The sequence below is a fragment of the Dromaius novaehollandiae genome, chromosome 19 (genome assembly GCF_036370855.1).
Source record: "Dromaius novaehollandiae isolate bDroNov1 chromosome 19, bDroNov1.hap1, whole genome shotgun sequence".
NCBI lineage: Eukaryota > Metazoa > Chordata > Aves > Casuariiformes > Dromaiidae > Dromaius > Dromaius novaehollandiae.
Window position 1 is genome coordinate 7049210 of NC_088116.1, and position 22743 is coordinate 7071952.

A 22743-nucleotide genomic window follows, 5' to 3' on the forward strand; every position below is an offset into this window, starting at 1 on the left:
GGATTCATTGTAGCCAAACAGCTAATAGCTCTGCTTTTTCCTCTAGAAATGAAGAGATCTCATACATCTTCTTTTTCAAGGCTTTGATCTTTAAAATAGGAAAATGGGTATAAGGGGAAAAAATTTCACTGACACTTAAAGATCTCTCTCTTTTGGGGGTGGGGGGAAGATGCGCTTAAATAAGCATTTTTATGACAGTCAAACCAGAACATTTGAGCAATAGCTCTGCAGCCAAAAATGATTAATTTTAGCCCCTATTGAAATACAAATCATTCTGACAGCAAAGTCCAAAACAGCTGTCATAGGCCAGTAATACATATTTCATTAATCTCAGAAGCTCAGAACATTAACACCGATCACATAACAGCAGCATGGCTAATGACCTGAGCTGGTCTTTGTGTTTTAGTGAAGAAAAGCACACTAAAGTGGGACTGCTAGAGATGTGAGAGACATGTTTAAAAGGGCATATGGAGCAGTAAAAAAGGCATTTTATTATAAAAACATATAGCTACAATGTAATAATAATAGATACAATGTGTAAAGGAACTTAAACATACATTTTTGGGCAAAAATCTTCCATGATTATATTTGATGCATATCTTCTCCTAACAGACATCTGTGTTTATGCAGTATTTCATTATCGCACGCAGAACATTAAAATGAACACTGCCAGTTAACAGGCACCGTCTTGCAGTTTGTCATACGGCAGCAAACTACAATTTTGGAGAACTAAAGCTCGGAATGGAGTGCTACTCCCAGGGCATCGTTAAGGCATATTTAAAGTGATTCTGAAGAGTTTCTCCTCAATTTCTTGGACCTGTGGGGGGTTTCAAAAGGAAACTTTGCAGCTTTCAAGAGAAAATAGATGCTGTAATTAACAGCACGGTGCTAACGGGTCACCGTCCGTCTGCCTAGAGATACTTCAGAGAGACCAGCTTCGTTTCGACACCGTCTGCCTTTGAAGTCCAGCACCAGCTCAGCGCTGAAAGGCGCTTCAGAACGCCAGCATCCACGTATGTGTGCTCGCCAAAGTATTTACCGTCCTCCGGGGAAGCCTATGGCAAGCGATGCATTGCTCGGCTGCGCACACGCACGTGTGCACGCGTGTCAAGAGGGAGCAAATTTAATAGTTATGCAGGCAGTCGGCCGGCAGCCGGGGAATAAGGCCCTTCATTTATCCCCCAAACAGGCAGAACGAGCAGCAGCAGCATAAAATTTTCCTGGCTGATGCCTCCAGACTGTCCTGAAGGAAAAATCGGGTGTTGCCAAAGGCCGGATGATCTAACAGGCCCTTTTCCACCTAAAACGGCCATGACTGCATGGCAGTTAACGATGCAAATCGCATTACGGAGACTCCGGGGTTCAGCGAAGACAACTGCTCTGCTGATACAAAACAATGGATTTAATTATATCGGCGGGTTTTGTGATGTGTATTCATAGCCCGTAAGCACAGAAAATAGCCCCACCGCAATGACACAGACTGTTGGTTTTAGATGTGGCCTGCTAGTGACAAAACAAAATCCTAAAAAGGAAAAATTTTTGATTGTCCCACCTAGTCCCTGAGCCACTCAGCTGCCATTTTTATAAAATGCTGGAAAATAATTCTAATCAGGACGAGCAACTTTAGAAGAAAAGCTTTCAATATTTAAATGTGATATTTGTGAAATAAAAAATAACTGACGTCAGGAAACTCCAAGAAATCCTCCCATATATCAATTTAACAGTTAAAAAGCTTTTTGCAATTCCAAATCTTTCTGAATTCACATTTACTTTAAAATGGACCTATTGTTTACCCTCTGAATTTCAAAATTAGAGAAGTGGATAAGGAATTACGACTTGAAAATATAGAAAAAAAGAAAAAAAACCCCTTCATTTTAACCAACCACAAAACTGCCCAACACATCTGCTCGAAAAGCAAACTCAAACATTTGGGGTACCACCCTACCCTTTTAATTTTCTTTCCTACTTCTACAGGACCACAGCAGATGATTTTTCTCAGTCTTCAGGAAAAGGCTGCAGTAAAGCGATGCTTGGCACGTGGACGAATGCCAACAACTGCAGCAGATGCTGTACTGATCACACATGCGATTTCACCTGTAAGAGTATTTTTGTGTAAGAACAGGAAAGATGCTTCTACCTTTGGAAGGTCTGAGAATGGGGAAGAGAGGGAGGGTGGGGGGAGGAAAGAAAAGGCCCTTAACACAGTACAGGGTAGTAGACATTGCTTCATTCTTTGAAGGCACCATCAAATAATACTTAAAAGGACGGTGTGGCCATGGCCCGCCGCCAGGCCTTTCATTCACGAACTGCTGGGCGCGTACGGGCAGCAAAAATTCAGGAAGATACTGGGGAGAAGGTCCCTCGCGTCAACCACAGTATAAATCAGGCTATTTAAACGTAATTCCCACTGTAGCGGGAATTCTCCCTTCTCTCCTACAGAGCAACTGTCTGCATTGTTTTTTGTTAACAAACGCTTTGGCAGCGCAGCGCGTGGTCTTCAGCTCCGACGACTGCGATTTTACAAACAACACAAGGGAATCGAGATTAGCTTCGTTACCCAGATACGTTCGTTTGCTTTGGTTTGGGAGAAGCGAGGATGCAAGCCAAACAGGCTGCCACGGGTGCGAGGCAGGGAGGGTGCCTCCACTGTTTGCCCATGCTCATCATTTGTGTCTATTTATTTAGCAGCTTGATGCTCACAACAACGGAGACTATTAACAGCATGGCTGAATTTAAAACTGAACTGAGATCACCGTTGCTGGCTGCCTTACTGTCAGAAAGATAAAGCATTTATAGCTGCTGCTGTTCGCTACTGTAATAAGCCATGAAAGGGACAGAAACCAAAACCTAAATATTGACTAGACACAAGTACTGAAATTCTCTCAGCCTAGAATTAAAATTGAGAGCAGGAGATGTAAGGAATCAAAGAAAAAAGAAAAAAAACCTCTTCTAAAATTGTATCAAAAGACATCACCATCACACATAAAAGCAGAAGTCCTACCAGAGCTGGGGAAAGAATATTTAACAATATCTTCAGCATACAAAGCATCTGGCCAATTCATCTGAACAAAGGTATGGAAGATTTAGTGCTTTTCCTCAAGAGCTGGGGAACAGCCCGGCTCGGCACCTGGAGCAGTTTTAATCCTGGCTTTCGATGTTATTTGTTTTATGGTCCCTGGCCAAGCACAACTTGTCTGTGCCTCAGTTTCCAGACGTCTGCAACAGAGATAACGCTTGCAGCTCTCACAGCAGAGCTATGAGGATATCTATTTGCAAAATACTCCCTGTGCCCAGTCCTATTTACCAAGAGAAACTTTTATGCTTAACAAATCCATGCTTTGGGCAGGTTTCTCGCAGCACTGCACGCTCACACGCCAGCTTCTGGAGCAGAGCCTTTTCAGACAGGTCTTTTCTCACTTTTGCAGCGAGACGTGTGGTATTCAATCCAATCAGATAGCTATGTCACGTCTCCAGACCAAAAAAAATTCGATTTTAACAAAATAACATGGAAGATGCATTTTCTCTTTTTTTTTTTCAGAATATCATCTTCGATTTTTGTTGCCTACATGAAAAAATACACACTTTCCCCCCCCGGTACACACTTATACAAAAATTCACAACCAAATTATCAGAATCAAATAATCAAAGCCCTATCATGCCTGTGCCAAAGAACAGGAATCTCGTTTATCCAGAGCTATTTTAAATCAGACAGAGCTCCACCTTGTTCATTAAGGAAAGTTTATTGGCAGAGCTGGCAACAACAGAAATAAATTAAAGACAATTATACCTCTTGGCTAAAATAATCAGTTAGAAAAACTGTTCATCCTTCCTGAACACAAGAACTACAAGACAAAGTAAAAAAAGGTCATCTCTCAAAGACATTCTGCTTATAAGCCATTAACATCATTATAAATTATTAGGGAATATGTAGAATTTTTAGAGTCAGGACAAACTGATCTCAACAACATTATTTCAGCAAAGACAGTATCATTCAGAACATTAAAAATGAGAGATAATTTGCAAGTAAGTCATTAAAATGTGTTATCAGAAAAATGTCATGCCAGTTTTTGATCTGCAAAGCTCCCTGCCGGAAAAATGACTACAGAACATCAAAAATGAATTAGCAGCAGGGTACAAAAAACGAAAGCCACAAAAATGACTTATCTTCTGTCAGCTGAAGGTGCCTGAGGAGGGCTGTAGAGTGTTAGAAATTGTAAACACTAATTTACACTGAAAAAATAATAACCTTTAGACATGTTAAAATTATGCATTTACGATTTAAGCAATGCAACTGAATTACATACATAGAGCTTGAATCTGAAGACACAGGGAAACGACCAACTATTCAGTATATGTCATCTGAAAAGTTGTACCCAGCCAGTTATTTGCTGATCAATTTAAACATCATTCTGATAATGAAAAGGTAAATTATTTTATTTCGGCAAAATATTTCAAGGTGACGAAGGGATAATTGAGGGTAAATGAAGTCATGTGAACAAATATGTTGATACTAGTATGGGTACACTAGATACCAGCATTGGTAGGTATTTTCCCTTCTACAGTCTAGAATAATAATATTTTACCTTTTATCTTTTGTTTAGTAAATATCCAGCCACCAAGATTATTTAAGAAATACCAAGCATGCATGAGTGCCAGATATGACATCTGCTTAGCTGGGAGGTCAATGTTAGCAGCTCTCCCCACTGCTCGTACAGAACTGAGACCTTTGCTCCAAGCACGTGATCTGAGACCGGCCCGGGGGACCCTTCTGATGCTTTGGTCCAGACTCTTCTCCCTAATTACAGCTTCTGACCTTTCCTACTGTGAATGAATGCAGAAACCAGGAGGGTTCTCTTGGCATCCCTTTGAAGCAAACGCTCACAAAACAGCTCGGAAGTTCGATTTTGCGATAGAAAACTGGAATCCTCAGCCCCAACGTCAGCAGGAAGCAGCCTCTCTCTGCGGGGAATACGCGTTGAGGCTCAGCACCCACTGCACTGCCTTTTTCTCACGTCGATACAAAAGCATCACAGCTAGAACCAGTCTCTCTGCACCTAGAACTGCTTGCCAGCACATACACAAATCAGAACCCAAATACTCACAACCCCAGGGGAAATAAGCTTCAGAAAAGGCAAATCCTGCAAGCCTGAACAGGTTCCTATCCGCATCAATGCTGACTGTGCTATTTTATACAGATACAGACCCGATAAGCCTGGATTTCGTTCATGCTTCGTTACGTCTAAAAAATGTAAGGAACTTTTTCCAGTTTGGATGAATCTATCTTGAATCTTTCTACAGCATGTGTATTTACATTCCTGCTCACTGAACAGACAGGAGAACTATCCTAGCTATCTAAGCAGAAGGCAAAGAATATTTTCAGGATAACTGACCCCAAAAGGTGTGTCATTTGTGATTTGTTTTTCTTCTGGACTACTTGGATTTTAGTAATACTGATTGAAACATGAGAGCTGTTGGTTCTAGAGACGAATAAATACAAAAATAAGATGAGTGACAATTGAGAGCCATTTTCTCACCAAAAAATAAAGGCAAGATCACAGTAATCAGAGTTAATTACCTGTATGCAGACTCTCACTGGCCTTGCCTAGGGAGAAGTCCCACGAAGGCCATCACTGCTGCTTGGCTGAGCAGTGCCTCCCCACTTCTGGGCCACGTCCAGTAGTAGCTGAGACGCAGCTAGTGCCAAGATCAGCATTTCCAGCTGAGGGCGAAAGGAGGCAGAGCAGGCTTCGGGACAGATAAAGCTCAGTTTGCAGGAGGCAAAAATGTGTGCAGCTATGGGAGAAGAAAATGGGCCTGAGGTCCTGGTTCGAGGGAAGAGTATATATTTTAAGAGGTTGGGATGCAGGACTTCTCCACATTCAAGGTCACAAAAATGTTCTCCTAGAAGACAAAAATTACTGTCTTGTGTGCGAGATCACTGAGTATTTGGGCAGAGAGAATTGACAGCACATTGCTGCAGTGCATCTGCATACTAAACCCATGGATTCTAAAAAATAATAATAAAAATCCATACTGTTGTGCAAATTAAGACAAAATGTATCATCTTCTATCAGCAATGAGCCTAGTATGTTTGCAGCATTTATATTTTAACCAAATACTTATACTAGACTTCTTTATATTGCCCTTTTTTTAATCTACTGAATTCCTAGGGAGCACATGCATAAATACATATGCATACACGTTTTGTTTTTCTGGCAAAAAGATCTGCAGGCATGGGTAAGAAGAGAAGAGCAGTAGTGCCAAGATCCAGCACACAGGGCTAAGAAAACCCGCTGAAATATCTGTGACTGCGTAAAGGCAGATTTAGCCTCAGGAATGTATGCTTTTTAGCTGCTGGGAAAATTCTAAAATAACAACAGCATGTGCAACACTATATTTTATTATTAGCTGAAAATACTTAAGAGTGAAATCCTGCAGTCCTGAGTCAACCAAGACAACCTGTGTGAAATCTTGCCTGAAACAGGATCGCAGGATCTGGCAGTAACGGTCTGCAGGCAGTCTGTGGAAACATACTGGGCAGTATTCGCAGCACGGGTCACCTCTGAAGTTCAGTGTTGACACATTTGTCCAGAATTAAGTCTGAGGGCTGATAATGGTATATGAATCCAAAAAGTTGGGGAAACACTACTATATATCAAAGGACTAATTTCAAATCCACTGATGCAGTGGGAAACGCAATGGTCTTTTTCAAGACAGTATTAGATAGGGCTATTGTTAAACTAATACCATCCTGCCTTTGGCATAGAATATATTATATATAGAATATATAATTTTAAAGCTCTGGAGGAGACAAAAATCACGAAGTCAGTCATTCGGCCTTTATTATTGTAGAGGCTTACCTTTGTTGTAGTTTTTGGCGGTAATAAGGGAAAATATTTTCTAAAAGTACTACTGATTTTCAGCTCAATACTTTCTTGAACACGTTGATTTAAAAACTAAGAAAGCCATGTTAATGTCCATATTTTAAAATTTAAATACTATGTAGTGATTGGAAATTTGATCATTCCAGAATTAGATCTAACACAGGTTACCACTAACAGGAAGAAATACAAGTAGAGCCAATTCACAATTACAAAGCATAAGCTTAATAAATGTTTTTTTCATGAGATACACTACCTTACAAAATATTAAGCCCTTCCAGAGGACTAAAACTGGAAAATTAGCTGCTAGCAGCATACTTTATTTCCAAGTATAACATGGCTCGCTGTACTGAAGCTTTAGCCAAAGCTTGAGGCCTCAACAGGGTAATAATAAAATTCGCTGTGATGTCAGTTCAGAGCTTTTTCATTAAAAAAAACCTCTGTTCCATGGTTTCAATTTTACTGAAATACTGATGACAAGGAAAGAAAAATCTGTGCTTTGCCATACTTCGACTGTATCAGTGAAATAAACGTTTAGATGGCTTTCAAATTGCTCAATTTAGCAAGGCAGCTAGCTGAAACTGAAAAATATAAGCTGTTTTTACACATTAGTATTTATTTTTTAAATTTGTCTTCTAGGAAAAGGATTTTTTTTTCTGCTTGTAACACTGATTAGAAAAACCCATCACAAAGTAGAAGAATGTCAGGATAAAACATACACTGGTCTCTTAAACTGATGTTTTGAGTAGCAGATATCAACAACAACAGAGACTTCAGAGTGATTTTACTGGAACTGGACCATTTGCCAGTACCATCATGCTATCAGCTATGTAACCAGAGCTCAAACGTATTAGGACATCACACGTGGCCATACCAGCAACACATTCTACACGGGTCGTATTGCTATTTGTAAGAGGAGGGCAAGAAAACTGAGATTTCACTTGATTAAAGCTCCATTCTTTAAATGAACGTGCCTCGATCCACAGCTTGGTGCTTCTCTAGAAAGTATCTGGTCTTCACCATTTTTATATACAGTTTTATATACACTAGCACGACCTAGTGCTTGGGAGCTGCAATAACATGCTGACCAGGGAAAGGGAGCTCATCTTCCCTTTTTTTTTTTTTTCTTCCCACGTAGCTGCAAATTCTCCTTATGTTAAAACCCCTGAATTGGTGAACTATTTTCAAAGCCTCAGTATTAGAAAATAAGTTGCTGAGCCTAATTAACAGCACAAACATTGCTTAATGGTTTTCTCCTCGATTAGAGGCAGCGACATAACAAGGAATGTAAGGGGCGGAGGAAGCAGTGCAGATGACAGGGGCTTTAGACCAGCCCTTTTAACCAGAACCTCAATTCCGCTACGAGAAAACAGAAATTGCTGCTAGAGGAGTTCTAGGCACTCACTGGTTATACAGAAGAATTTGTTTATATGGTGGGAGAGGATAATGGACCCCTCCACAAGTGCAATTATTTAGGGTTATTTAAAAAGTAAATCAAATGACGTATTTAAAAGCGTCGTTTGCTCTTAAATCATACAACCGCAGAAGCTCAAATAATCGGATACACCACAACTGAGTTCATGGTTTCACAAACACAGCATCAATCCCCAGTAAGAGAACAGACACTAAGTAAATTATACCTTTATCTTCTGCCAGTAAGCCAATACTAAATCATCTTACATGTATCTTGCATCAAATCAGCTACCTGTAAAAAACTGTTACCAACAGAGACAGCATATGAGCAGCTAAGAGATTAAGGGAGAGAGTGTCTCTCAAATGCCTCACCCAGGATGGAAGCAGCAAAGAGACTCTGGGGTTCATCATTCTTCGTGGGAGGAAAGGTCATTACACTGAGAAGGTCACGTAAGCAAGGTCTGGAGAGCAAATGTCACAGCTTCTTTCCTCTCAAAGAGGAAGAAAGCATTGTACCAGCTAACTAGAATGAAACCTCAAGTGGAACCTTTTATACAAACATCACCTTCACCCCACAAGATGGAAATGATTAAAACCTTCAGTTTTCCTATTTAGTTAACAACAGAGTAGCGTTGAAACGGTCTTGGTTATGAACCAAAGGGTAGTTCAAGAGTTCTTTGGAGGCAATAATGTTTAACATAAAACGTATTATATGGTAATTGCACACCACATGCTTTCTGTGTTTTGGTGAGAAGTGGCTGCCAGATGGCTTGGATACCTCTAGCTTGGAGTGGCTGAATGGAAAAGATTAGGGGAAACAAAAAGTGCCAAGATCATACTAAACAATTCTGGTTCTTATTTCATAAAGTACATGGCAAGCACAGTGCTGGCAAATTCCTTCTCAGATGACAAAGATATTAGCTAAGAGTAAAGTTGTAAAAGATTTTCAAGTGACAAAGGTATCACAGTCCAATCTGAGCTCTAACAGGCCATAAATGCTGTTTATTTTTTTAACCTAGACTAGCAGATTACTCTTAACTCTCATCCTTCTGCTGTTATACAGACAAAAATGGCTTGGAAGTAATTCTCTCACTTACAGACTCTCATTCAGAGAAAAAGGACAGAGGATGATATGTAAAACCAAAGGAACTTTCTGGCATCCATATAGAGAAGACAGAATAGTTAAAAAGCTCGTAAATTAAAATCATTTAAAGCTCGTAACAATTTTACGCTTTGTGGCACTGCTATTAGAGTTCACAGAACAAACAGGACTGGGGTAGGTGAATATCTGGGTAGGAAACCTTCTCCAAGACACCTAGGCAGGACGGGAGATTCTGTAGCTGGAATTCTCCGCCCTTCCGGCCCAACGTCATTTAGTGCTTCAGAGAGACCATGCTGGGGATCAGACGCAGTCAAGGTATCTCACACACGGTAGCAGAGCTCTCACGACTTTCTGTAAGAGTATCAGTGTTAACCCCGAGGTCCTGGTCAAATTCTGCCTCTGTAATTTTATCAGAAGGAATTTCAGAAATGTGACTTAGAACAAAAAGCTCTTTGACTTTTAATGGGACTTTTATTCCTAACTCATTCAGCTACTTCTGAAAAATCCCACTCTGCCTTTTTAACTTCCTCCTGTTTTTCTGTGATACAGCATTCTTCTGTTGCTTTCTGAAACTGTTGTCCTGCACGTACTGAGCAAGCTTATTTCACTTCAAAGATGACACATATAGTACTAGAAATCTGAGATGCTTGCTACAGATTTTAAGATACCTCTTTCATTTCCATACTACCACCTCTCTATAGTAAATAGAGTATTTCCCCCTTGCTTAAATACCTCTGTGTTAGAAAAGAATTACGATAGCTTGCCTGCTATATAAATTAGTAGTATCCTGCTGGATAAAATGAGCTATATGAGGATGAAACACTGACATACTGACCTGGCAATTTCAGTCCTACAAAAGAAAGCAGTACAGTACAAGCAAAGTGACAATACCCATGACAAAACTTCCAAGTGCCACCTCCCCAACGTCAGCAATGAGAGCAATACTGGGATCAGAGCTGCTAATGCACTGGATACTGTGATAAATATCTGCAGAGCACTGGCACAAAAAGGTCAATGAAACAGCTCACTGAACCTGCTTTCTACTCAAATTACCATGCTTTTGGGCAGGCTGAACACTTCCCTTGTAGCATTGCGCTCTCCAGATGCTCTCAACTTGCATTTCTTTCTGTGATGCAACCAAAGCAGCAAAAGCCTCCTTCCCAGAGCATGAACTCCTTAAAAAACCAGCAGAGAGTAAAAATGCAGCCAGTGTCTATACAGCATAAACCATCCCTTCATGGTGAAGAGGGAGTCATTCAGAAGCAACTAAGCCTTTGTACTTTCTGCTTTAAATGCACCCTTTCACAAAAAGATGACTGATTAAAGCTATCTGAAGAAGTAACACACTGATTCAATTACTTTTGGGTCTGATTGTTTATGACAGGCTTCATTCACACTCTGAAGAGAGGTTTGAGAGGATTATGTGTTTCCAGCACTGTAAATATGCATTCATACCACTGCCAGAGAGAAAAAAAACCTTTGAATCTTCCTGTAACTGCAAAAGAAAACAGTCAGATTTTCTATGCAGGACTTCCCAAAATAAGAAGAATGACCTATAGTTCAGCCTTCCTGGAAACGATGAAAAAAACTTCTGTTATCTGAATAGTGCATTAATCAAGCAGTGTACACCTCTTAGAAACCCTAGCGGACACAAATGTCAGTGGATAAAGACCACAAACAGGAAAGATGAAAACCTTAATTTGCTGAACACTGATTAAAGAGAGATAATGTGAAGCAGCTGCGGTTCACGGATTCACATAAAATTTAGCTTCAGAAGAACACATTTCTTATACATCTGCATCATGATTTTATTTATTTCTTACCTCCCTGTAATATAGTCATCTTCTTCCACTTTTAGGAATGAATGCATTTTTGCTTAAGAAAGTTCATAAAAATGAGAAAGCTGGTAATAAATTGAGGTTGTTTTCATCACAATTCTCTTACTGTATTCAAAACCCATTTGCATTTTATATTGTTCTTCCTCACCAAACATTTTATAAATTCTACTTTGTGCTTGGACCATATGAAACCATGCTAAAAAAGAAATACTGACAAGAATCTGTTTGAGAAAAACACTGGAAAACACAGGCCTATTAAGCAAATATTCATGCATATATGTGTTAATATGAGTGCAGGAAAGGATACTTGGATGAGGATATAAATAGTGACAGAAAATAATTAGAATATGTTAATACATTAATCAAAAACAGGTTATCATATTGTGCATATGGTGTTTTTTCAACATTCCCATGAATTTATGTTTTTATTTAAAGATACATCTCTACTTACTTGGTTAGCTTATGGCCTTTCATTGTTATGAGGAAATCTCTTACAGTCTCAGGACTCTGGTATCTACATGGTGTTTTTGATATGTACTTCAGCGTCTGTAGGGGGTAGGAGGAAAGTATACATTATTTAACAGTTATTATTTGCCTTTGTGTTGTCTGTGAAACAAGTTATTTTTTGAAAGGTCTCCTCAGGACTACTCAGAAAAATCTGGAGTCAATTTAGGGTTTTGTTTGTTTTTTTTAAACTTTTTCTGAATAGTGGAAAGCGCTGTCCCAGTCAACACAGATCATTTAGATTTTTCTTTCTTCAATAAGACTAATACTGAGAGTTACTAAAGGAGTAAGAAACAGGCAATACCTAGCTACAACTTTATGTGACAGAAATTACATTAATACTTGTCAAGAAAGCCCCAGAGAATTAACTCCATACAGACATCATATCCAGCTACCTCACTGCACACCCGTGTTACAGTTTCAGCTTTGACCATTCCCTCTGTAGCTCTGGACAGTCATGTACCCGATCTGCACAAAAGAGGGATTATATCAGCTTGAAGTTGCATGTTGAAGAGTACAGGAAAGGAATGAGTTTTAGCTCTGTCTACTGAAACACACCTTGTTTGTGAAAGACACTTGGTTAGTAATGTATTTTCTTTCTTGGCTGGAATGAAATAATCTCAGGTGTGAGATATAATCTAAGGTTGTGATCAAGGAATGTTTATTACTGTGTTGAATGGCATCATTCAGATTTATTTTTCCTTTTAAAACCAACAGATATTTACAGATTCAAAGCTTGCTCAGAAAGGTACCAGGTCCTTTTGTTACACTTGAGAAAAGCTGAATACTATTGATCCTGAAAACCACATTATCTTCTGCCACGTTTTCATGAATTCAGGATCAGGGATACTTTCACGGCCAGCCCATGAATAGCTCGCTCAAGCTGCACAGCACTAGCAAAGACTTTCCAAGCTATGGCTGTTCTCATCTTTTAGAGGCATATTTGTTAATGCTTTCTTTAAGTGCATAGAAGCAGTTTAAGTGGGTTGCCATTAAAAATTTGCAAGAATATTGTCATATTTTATTCAGAAATGTTTATCTGACTTGAGACAATTTATTTCTTCGCTCCGTTTTTTACATATAACACTTATCAACCTCAGCTAACTTTCACAGCAGATGTTGTATTTGCTTTCTTTAAAACATGACACCGAGTAGACAGATAATAAATATATCACATAATTCGAGCTGATTAAAAAAATGTGGTTACAAACCTCTATTAAAAGAAAAACACAAACAAATTCCAATTTATACCTGTCTTTTCATTGGCAGCAGCTTAAAAATCTTTCTAAATGTTGCTTAAATTAGACACCAAAATGAAGGATTGGAAATAATGAGAATCAAAGGAAAAGTTATAGAAATACTTGCATTGTCTGCATCGTATGTACCAGCAACTGAAGGATTTGTAAGAGTATTGTCAATATCTGTTTTGAATTAAGGAAAAAAATCTTCATCTCTTGATACTGCATAGCTATACACATAAAGATTTAAAGATATCTATACAACTGACTAATGATGCAGTATCTAGAGCGGAAACACAAAAAGACAGAAATGTGCAGTATGATGCCATATGCATAGAGTACCTTCTACATGTTACGCTTTCAGTTTTCTTCCACATACATAATTATTCTCAGAAAATCTTTAAAGTGAGTATTTGAAAAGTCAGAAGCCAAAAAAGCTGCATCGGTATTTACAGAACAGAAAACAAGATACTGGGAAAAAAAATAATCTACAAGACTCTCTTAGGATACGGCAACTAAGAAAATATGCAAATTTATTTCCAGTATATTTCCATTAAAATATATTTTCATTTTAAAAGCCTAGGTAAATGAAAACAGAATTCAACAACACAGGACAGTTCATCCTACTTAATAGACAGAGTTGATGAAATATGAATCACTAGTATTCTTAATGACCAGTTTTATGCAACTACTGAGATATATATTTAAAAGCATAATAATGTGTTAGATAACTATCCCTCCTGTAAGTCCTGACTGACTGACCTTTTTGGGTAAAACAGATTTATTATTTACCAATAATGACTGAAATGAAACCACCATATTTTTATGTAATAAAATTTAATTACTTAATGGGAGTCATTTGTGTTCCAGGTTGGCTTTTTCCACATTTTCAAATCAATTAAAGTGCCAGATGTATCAAAATATGGCTCCACCTTAGTAAGCTTCATCTAGTCATTTCAATACCAGTGGATACATGCCTGAACAGGGCTTGCAAAGACATACTCAGCATGAACAAAAAAAAATTCCTTAAGATCAAATTCCTGTTCTCTTTCAGTAATATAAGAAATACAGAGAAAACATATCTAGATTTTACACTAGCCTTACTCCCTGTACAAAACTGAGCACCCCATAGGCATTTAATATGCAGCAATATAACAAGACAGTTAAAACTTTAAGGTATATTCTGATATAAAAATACTTACGGGGTCTTTCTCAGCTGTTTCAAAGAAGTAGAGGAATAGACTGTTAGCCTCCATAAAGATTTAAACTAGATTTTTGGTAAGCCTCTATTTTGTTGAATCTGAGGCTTAGAAATTTTCAAACAAAGCCAGAACTAAAACAAAAACAAAGCCTAGGCCAAATCTTATTCACATGAGTAGTTTCACTGCTCAATGGGATTACTCATGCAAGCAAGGCAAACTGCATTCAGCTCACTGCCAGCCATGGGGATACTCATGCAAATCTCAGACATGGACACAAGAGGTCGTATCGCTATTCTGTTACGAAACTGCTAATTTGAGATATTAAAAATGTTAATATTTGTATTATATGATTTTTTAAGTTCTTCCTAGCAACAGATAATATTTATTACTCATCTGGTCTCCACCTGTTGTTGATATGTATATCTATAATTTTGTGATTCTGGTTGTCCAAGTCTTCCTCTTTTTATTTATAAATTATTAGTTGAATTCTGTTAATAAGAAAATACTATATGTGATCTATGCCTCAGCTTTGAAACCATGACTAGGTGGTATCATTGATTCGTTAAATGACAGCAAGTTCTGCCCTTAATCTTGGTGGGACAGAACATTGGCAATCTTCAAAGAAAGAAAACAAACAAAAAAACCCCCACGGTTAAAACAGAAATGTTGTTTTTGTGACAGATTTTAATAAGAGCAAGATTTTGTCCTCAGCTAACACCGCCTGTCTCAACCCTGTGCTTTGCAACAGTTAGCCAGTACGTTTCCTTCCAAATCTCTGAATAGGAGAGCTTTATTCTAACAGTAGTCGATGCTGTGTCACATGGTAGCTGGGAGGCTGGAAGCTCCAAAGAAGGGAAAAGCCTGGGTGATACAGATTTTAGGGAGCCCTGTGCAGACGCCCATGCCCTCCCTGACAGGACCAGCTAGTCTGGGGTCAGAATTACCAGTGCCGGACACAGGACGGCCCCACTTCGTCACTTAGGACCGAGGTACTGCACTGCCCGGTGTTCTTACGGAAAGGAAATACTGAGCAGGGAGAAGCAAGGAGATACCGGAAAGGAAATACTGAGCAGGGAGAAGCAAGGAGATACCGTGTGGTCAGCATGGATCCACGGGCCCTGCTAGCCCACACTCTGTTCTGTGCACAGGAGAAGAAAATGAAACCAGGGGTGATCCTGGAAATGCTGCAGCTCTGACCACAGCACATTACAGCTGAGTGAACAAGCTGCCCTGACTCAGCTGTCTCTGCAGGGAACCAGCACCGTGCCTTTGCACTTACGGCACAGTCAGCCTGATAAACTGGCCATGGATAATGAAAACTGACAAAAAAAATAGATATTTTACTGTACTTTTCAATAGGATAAATATGATCCAAAGTGATTAATATAAACATCTCAGGATGTGAATTACTCTGGCTTGTGCTAATTTGCAAAGGAAATTCACAGTTCTACTCACCTCATACATGATTGTGTTCAGGTTCTGCTGGCCAGAGCTCTGCTTGTTCTTCCCACTCTCTTTGCGCTGCTGCTTAAGATCAGTAAGTAACTGGTACACCTGGGGAAAGAAAAAAAACAAAGTAATAAAAGAGGGTATTTTAGTTAAAATATTCTAAAATGTTTTTAAAATATTACGACAGGAAAGCATAAATTAACAATGCCAAATCCTATCAACCATACCAAGAAGAAACTGTTGTTTCTTTGGCAACTATACCAGCAATTAAAATGAAGAATGTTTTGGCAACACAACGTTGAATAAGAAGTTGTATAAATTGGTAGCGCATAAATACATGAATATTTTAAACAGATTTCCAGCACTTGCTGAATGTTTTCCAAAAATCCCAAAGGAAGAAGTTGCCAGGATGAAGCCATCGCACTGCTTATGCTATCTCATGTCCCAGACAGAGTTGGGTCATACCCAGCTGTCCTGGCACCCAGCTCCCATTGAAATACATGAGTGATTCTGGAAGCATAATCTCACACAAGTTTACAGCTCTGCTGGTTTTGTTCTGACAGATGTACCTACAATATTAAAATGGATATATACCTTGTCTCACACAGATGCTATTTTACATTATCTGCATGAAGAAAAGTAAACTCTACAACAGTCACGTGGCCAGGAACCAACTAAATCCAGGCTTGATCTATAGATGCTCCTGAGATTAGGGACGCTATTGTAAATTCCAGTGGAGTTAGTCGTAACAATAACTATTGCAGTAACCAGCATGGTATGCTAAACTACACAGATTACATTAGCTCCCTATTTCCTTACCACAGTGTAATATAACTAGTCATATTCTTGAAAAGATGTAATAAAGATGTCTTCACATTTATGATGTGGTGAATATTAAAAATGTAGGATTGAGATTCACAGAGGCAGGCCTGAAGGCAAGGAAGACGTTTCAATTTTTGCGAAAGCGCTTTGTCAAGTCTGTTGCAACTCTGCAAAATCTTTACTCATCATAGCCAGGTATGCAGCAAAATGCTGAGACAACATCAAAATTACTCTTTTATTCTCATACATGACCAAGTAATAAGGCAAGAATTTAATATCCACCAACATCTAGCACATGGTTCACCAGTCCTTTTCAGAATCACAGATTTCTACTGCATAAAAGGAGCATACTTTGTAATTTTCCAAAGTGCACCATGTAACACAGCATTTAGATAGAAAATTTCGAAGTTGCCAGGAAAGCTAACTGCCCAATCCTCACTCAAATGGAGCATCAGCTCTTTCACTTTGAAGATATCAACTTCATAATGAAGCCGAGCAACCACACAGCACATGTAATTTTGATTTTGAATTACAAAGCATAATTCCTATTAACCAGGCTGTAGGAGACCTTCAACAGAGAAATATGTTTTAAATAGTCAATTTATACTAGATGAGACTTCATTGGTGATTCTGTAGTCCAAGTCACAGTCCAGAATGCAACACACTTGTTAATGAGCACTACAAAGTTATCACTAAGCAACCCCTGACCCTCATGGTTGGGATTTGTTTAGAAAAGATAAATTCTGCAACATCATTAATGAAATCCAAAGAATAAAGAAAGCCTCTATGATGACCAAAAGAATGCCCTGAGAGTTTAATAAAAATACAGTATCTGTTATCTATGCTTCAACACTATATAACATCTTTATTATATATAAAATCCCTGAATAATATACTTGATTTTAGCACACCAGAAATAAACACATGCAACTTATTTGCCCATATTCTGCACTATCTGTTGTAATTTTTATATACACTTTTAAAAAGTGGTGTCTAAGTACTGGATGCATGATTATCACCCCATATTAAATCACAGCTGGCTGAAATTTTTCAGCCTTTTTGCTTCAAGCTTAACAGTATATCCAGAGCCAATACCTACAGCAAAGTAACAGACCATTTCTTATTGTTCTATTTTTAACTAGCTCCATTTAAGTCCCACTTCCGCCTCCAATGGTTTTGTAAACTGACAAGTTTATAGAAGAATACAAACATTTCTAGACAGTGAGAAAGAAGAACATTGCCAGCTACCAATCCTGCAGTTTCAGCAAATGCTTCTATATTGTACCGTCAATGTAAAAGGAATACCTCATGTATTTACCACAATAACAACAAATCCATGACTTGAGAGCCAAATTTAAAGCTATGAACTTATATCTTAGTAAATACTAACTTAATTTCAGGAAAGTAAAGCAGAGGTGTGTGCACTTTTCAGTTACATAAGCTGATCCACTCCTCTTTTGTAACAGTTCCTCTCACAGGAAGAAAACAGAAAAATACGCACAAGAACCTGCCTTCAGCAACACCATTCCCTCAACGCTTTTCAGGATTTTCCAACTGCAATTAAGATAAATGCAACCAGACCAACTCAGATAAGATGTCACCATCTATAGTGTTCTTCTTATCGAGTTCCTCAAAGCATGAGTTGCACATCTAACCCTTAAAACACCTCGAAAGGTAGGAAAATATATGAAGAACATGCAACTAGTGACAACAACACACTAAATGACAACTCCAAGATGACAGAAGAAATCTAGGCACAGAACACAGAACGTGTCAGCCTGGAATTCTTCTTTTAAACATCACTTTCTGTCCAAAATGTTATCCTGGTAAGGAGAATGTTAGCAATGCCAGTCAAATTGCAACTGAAAATAACGACCACATAAAAAGAGGACCAGAGTTTTAGGGGAATAAGTATTTTGAAGAGCAATAAAAAACCATGCCCCAGAAGCCTACAGCCGCAGACACTGCAAATCCCTTCCTGCAAAGAAACAGAAAGCTGTATGCATAACTGCCATGTTGGGAAAGGGAACTGGGAATAAGCAGTCCGATCAGTAACTTCATTTCCCACTTCCTTTTGCTCTTTCTCAACACATGTGGGAACATTTACCAACACAAAGACTAAATTGAGGAACTAAATTGAAGAAAGTTTTGATTGAAGAGCATAAAAAATGGATTCTGAAATGCGGCTAGCACCTCCCTGGCTTGGTCCATCACTTTCGGACACCTACAGATTGCACGTGTGGCCAACACTACTACTTGAACCCGAGCAGGCAGCAATACCTAGTTTCCCAGCAATATCCCAGCAAGCGAAGAACAAAGAAGCAGAGTTGATCTTGCAATAAATAATCTCTGAAACACTTGCTATTTTCTCTGCTACAACAGTATATGTTTTTAACAAACAGACATTTAATACTAGTTTGGCTGACATAGTATCATCTATTTCTTAAGTAAGACAGTTCTTTCTAAGTACCTCATTAAAGCTCTTCTAATATCTGCCAGATGGTGTGCTCTGCTGTACGCCCAGATGCGGCTCAAGACAAAACATTTCAAGACTTACTTCAGAATTAGGATGAAACAGCTGTGCAATTTTCAAATCTCAGCAATAAAAAAATTAAACAAAAGGGCTTAGGTTATTAAAACTGTTGAAAAAAATGATGATCGTAAAAACACTGAAAACTTTCCATTATCTGGTTAAGTCACACTAACAAGAACACCCCATTTCTTTCTACTCCTGCTAAAAATACCTTTATTCAGGAGACAGGAAAGTTATTAAGAACTTGTCTACATTAGGAAACAACGTATTTTTGTTTTGTTTCTTACTATTTGTATGCCAATATTCATTACGTTTTTAAGACAGGCCACTGGAGTTTCCCCACGTCAGCAGATCACAGCACATCCCTGGCTCCTGCTAGTGTTTACCCCGACTAACACATCTCAGATGTGCAGACGGCCTCACCCTTGCTCTAACCTAACCTACTCTGGAAACACCCCAAGAGCTTTAAAACACACTGCCACGCAACCAGGGGTGTACGACTGTGTTTCCAGCAGCACTGGCTTTAATATAATCATGCAGTAATGAGCTGTAGGCTCTTGGATGATGCTGCACATCACAAGGTTCAAGTTAAACACGAAACACTGATTCTAGCAGCAGCTGTCTGGGAAAGTGCTTGAAGTTTTTTGCAAGAAGTTTTAGCTGCAACATTAAAGAGACTCCAACAATCAGGGTATCGCTCACTTGGTGGGATATTGGCTTGTCATAAGACGAAATTCAAAAAAGGTATTTTAGACATTGCTGTCCAGTTACAGGAGTGTCAACTTTCAGGATATGCAACGTGACGCATCTGAAGTCAAAGCAACAGTGAATCCAGTCACTTCACTTTTTTATGCAATTCTGTATTTGGGTGAGAGTCAAATCCTAAAAACCAAACCACCATACGCAAGAGGATTCAGCAAACTAATGACATATAAATAGTGAAAAGAAGAGAAGGCAGCAGCTACTGACATTCTAAAAATCTGCTCCTCATTTGAAAAAACAATTTTATAAATTTGGGGCCAACCAAATAATAAAACAAGAGCCATTACTAGTGAAAACATTTCCAGTTTTCCTTTTAAAATGTTTTTTTCTTAAAAAGAAATCAAATGGGAAAAATCACATACAGGTCTTCCTGATTGCCACTGGCACCTTTCAACTTCAAAAGCAGCATGCAAGTGACTGACTGTAGCACTAAACTGCTGGTTTAAAGTCAGGATGCAAATAAACTTACCTCGAAGTTACTTAGCAATGCAGCATTTGCATCTTTTCTAAGAAAACAAAAAAAGAAAAAAATCATTTATATTCAAAATGAAACTGTCTGAAATGTTTCTTTGTTGAGTCATGCTGACTCTAAAAGAACAGACATGATTTTCACAGCTGATTTGTTTCTCCATAATATCATTAAGAAGTCTACTTTCGGTAATGCTAAAATTATCAAGCCATTTCCACCTTTGGAAAATATTTACTTTTCTATATCATAATTATTACATCAATATACAGCATATTTTGCACAATTCACACCATAAATCATAATACACTCACACCACACAACCCCTTCATACAGCCACAACTGTTTTATTCATCCACTCTGCTTCACCAACTAAAACCCAATTTCATTGCTTCTTCCTTACATAAAAATGCCGAAAGTTTTAACTGAATAAGACTGACAGGAAAAAGCGTAAGGTCACACACATTCTTTATTTACTTATTCCTCAAGAACAAGCAAAAAGACAATATGACTATTTGTAGTACAATGTATATATAATAGGCATGTGTATAGATACAGATATGGCACTATATTCGCGCACACTATACTGAATAAAAAATATCTTGCATTTACTCTTTATTCATCCTTTCAATCTTTATACAGCTACTCCTGTATTAGCACAGCAGCCAAACCCTTCCCCGCTAATTCTGTCCCAATTAAGCAAGAATCATCGTTAGCCACCACCACCAGGCTAACTGGATTCTCTTGGAGTTAAGCGGATTTCCAAATTAATCATGGCTCTATTACTACGGGATATTGTAATTTTGTATTTTTAAATTAAAAAAAAAAAAAAGAAAGGAGAGAGAAAAACTGACTCAGGAGCCCATACATTGCCAGAACAATGCAATCTGCTGAGCGAACAGGCGGCAGCCGCAACAACAGAAAGTTACCATACAAAAGGAAAAAAAGGCCTTTCTCAGGTCTGCGCGGCAGCATATGAAAAAAAGGTACAATGTATTGTCAAGCACAGCCAGCCGCTTCAATAGAACTGCCACGTTCATCACTTTCAAACAAGTTAAATGCCGTCCACAAACTTCCACAGGTTCTAGTATTGTTTTTAAATGAAAAGGACCTTCTAAAATATGCTGAGATGAACTTCAAACTCCATTCAGCTGACTGGGGTGAAACTTCAGCGAGTGAGCTCACACATGCATTAGCTTTCATTCATGTTTTACAAACCATATAGCTTCTGCTGCTGGGTCAATGCGATTCTTCAGAATCTGTGCATTCAGGCCCTCTCTACAGAAATCCCTATGGATCAAGGGCATTCTCTGTCAGAAACAATACTGCTATGGAAGAATTAAATATATAGAATTTCTCAATTAAATAGGTGAGATGATCATACAGAGTCAATAATCTACTGTGCAAGAATAGAGTCTCTGGGAAATTGATTTTAAAACTCTTTAAGACAATTGCTTCCTTTATAATTAAAAAACATTTTGGCATTTAGAAAAATGCCTGTTTTTTCTTGTAACAATGGATAGCAAACACAAGCCCAGCTGAATCTCAAATCTTCAAGAATTTTTGTTGTGCTGAAACACCACAGTTATAAATTGACAAACAAGTCTACTGTTCAAAAACTTCTGTAGCATCCATAAAGTAGAAATATAATTGCTTTTTTCTGTCCTCTCATAAATGCTAAAAAAAAATTTGAATTTACATTAAGAAAAAGAAATTATAGAGAATGAATTCTAGTGCATATTTTTAAATAGAGAGCTAAACAGTATGCTTAACTTTTGTGAGATTAAGGTTTAAACAAAAAATATAGGAGAACGTCATGCTAACACCAAATCTGTAAAGTAATCACTAAACAGCTATTACTGCTTCAAATTTTAGTTCAAAACATTATTGAGAAGGTCTTCTCCATGTAACATCAAAAAGTATCTTAGTGTGTGGTATCACATCTTTAAAAACATCACTGGCACTTCATGTGTTAAATCTGATGTTGAGAAATGCTTTGTATTTAAACTAAAACATTTTGTGGAGGGTTTTTTCCTCTAGTAACAGATCCTTCTGAAACAGTAGGGACTTAGGTAAGACAGGTTTTTCCAGTTGTGGATTGCCCTTTTCCGAAGGGGCTGCCAGGCGAGAGGTACGCGGTCAGGAAGTACAAGATCAAACTCCAGTAGCAATTTCCAGGGCCGAAACGGGCTAGATCGCGCCGCTCTGATGCAAGGGTCTGCTCACCGACCAGGACTCCGGGCCCCCGATGCACCCTGATTGCTACCAAAAGAAGTAGCAGCATTCAAATAAACTGGGCTACTCAGCGTAGGAAAAAACAAGCGGTGCATAAATGGCACCATTAGAATTAATGGTACTAAAAGAATCTTTTTTCAGTAGAGTAAATCCTATCCTTCCTCGGGCAACTTTAAGCCTGGCTGTGTACCTGTTTTGCAGCATTTTGGGGGATACAAAAGCAGCAGGGCATTTCCCCATGGATTGCTACTCACACTAAGGCCAATGTAATATAAACCAGTATTTCGATGAATGTTTC

At 38.5% G+C, this 22743-nt stretch overlaps 1 protein-coding gene across 6 annotated transcripts in view; it reads right to left on the reverse strand.

Moving 5' to 3' along the window:
• Positions 1–22743, reverse strand: part of CRCP (CGRP receptor component) — a 35226-nt gene that overhangs the window by 10748 nt on the left and 1735 nt on the right. The window contains exons 2-6 of one of the 6 annotated variants that reach the window (XR_003259988.2): positions 20214–20250; positions 15634–15732; positions 11686–11780; positions 5576–5793; positions 469–5060 (exon numbers count right to left, since the gene is read on the reverse strand). Coding sequence is in view for 4 of the 6 variants with exons in the window: in XM_026105579.2 (XP_025961364.2) it covers positions 9707–9795; positions 10450–10571; positions 11686–11780; positions 15634–15732; positions 20214–20250 (442 nt within the window). In the remaining 2 variants the exon portion in view is untranslated. Of the gene's footprint in view, positions 1–468; positions 5794–5909; positions 9796–10449; positions 10572–11685; positions 11781–15633; positions 15733–20213; positions 20251–22743 lie in introns of those variants that run through there. The other 5 variants (XR_010392283.1, XM_026105582.2, XM_026105579.2 and 2 more) reach the window with 5 other exon arrangements.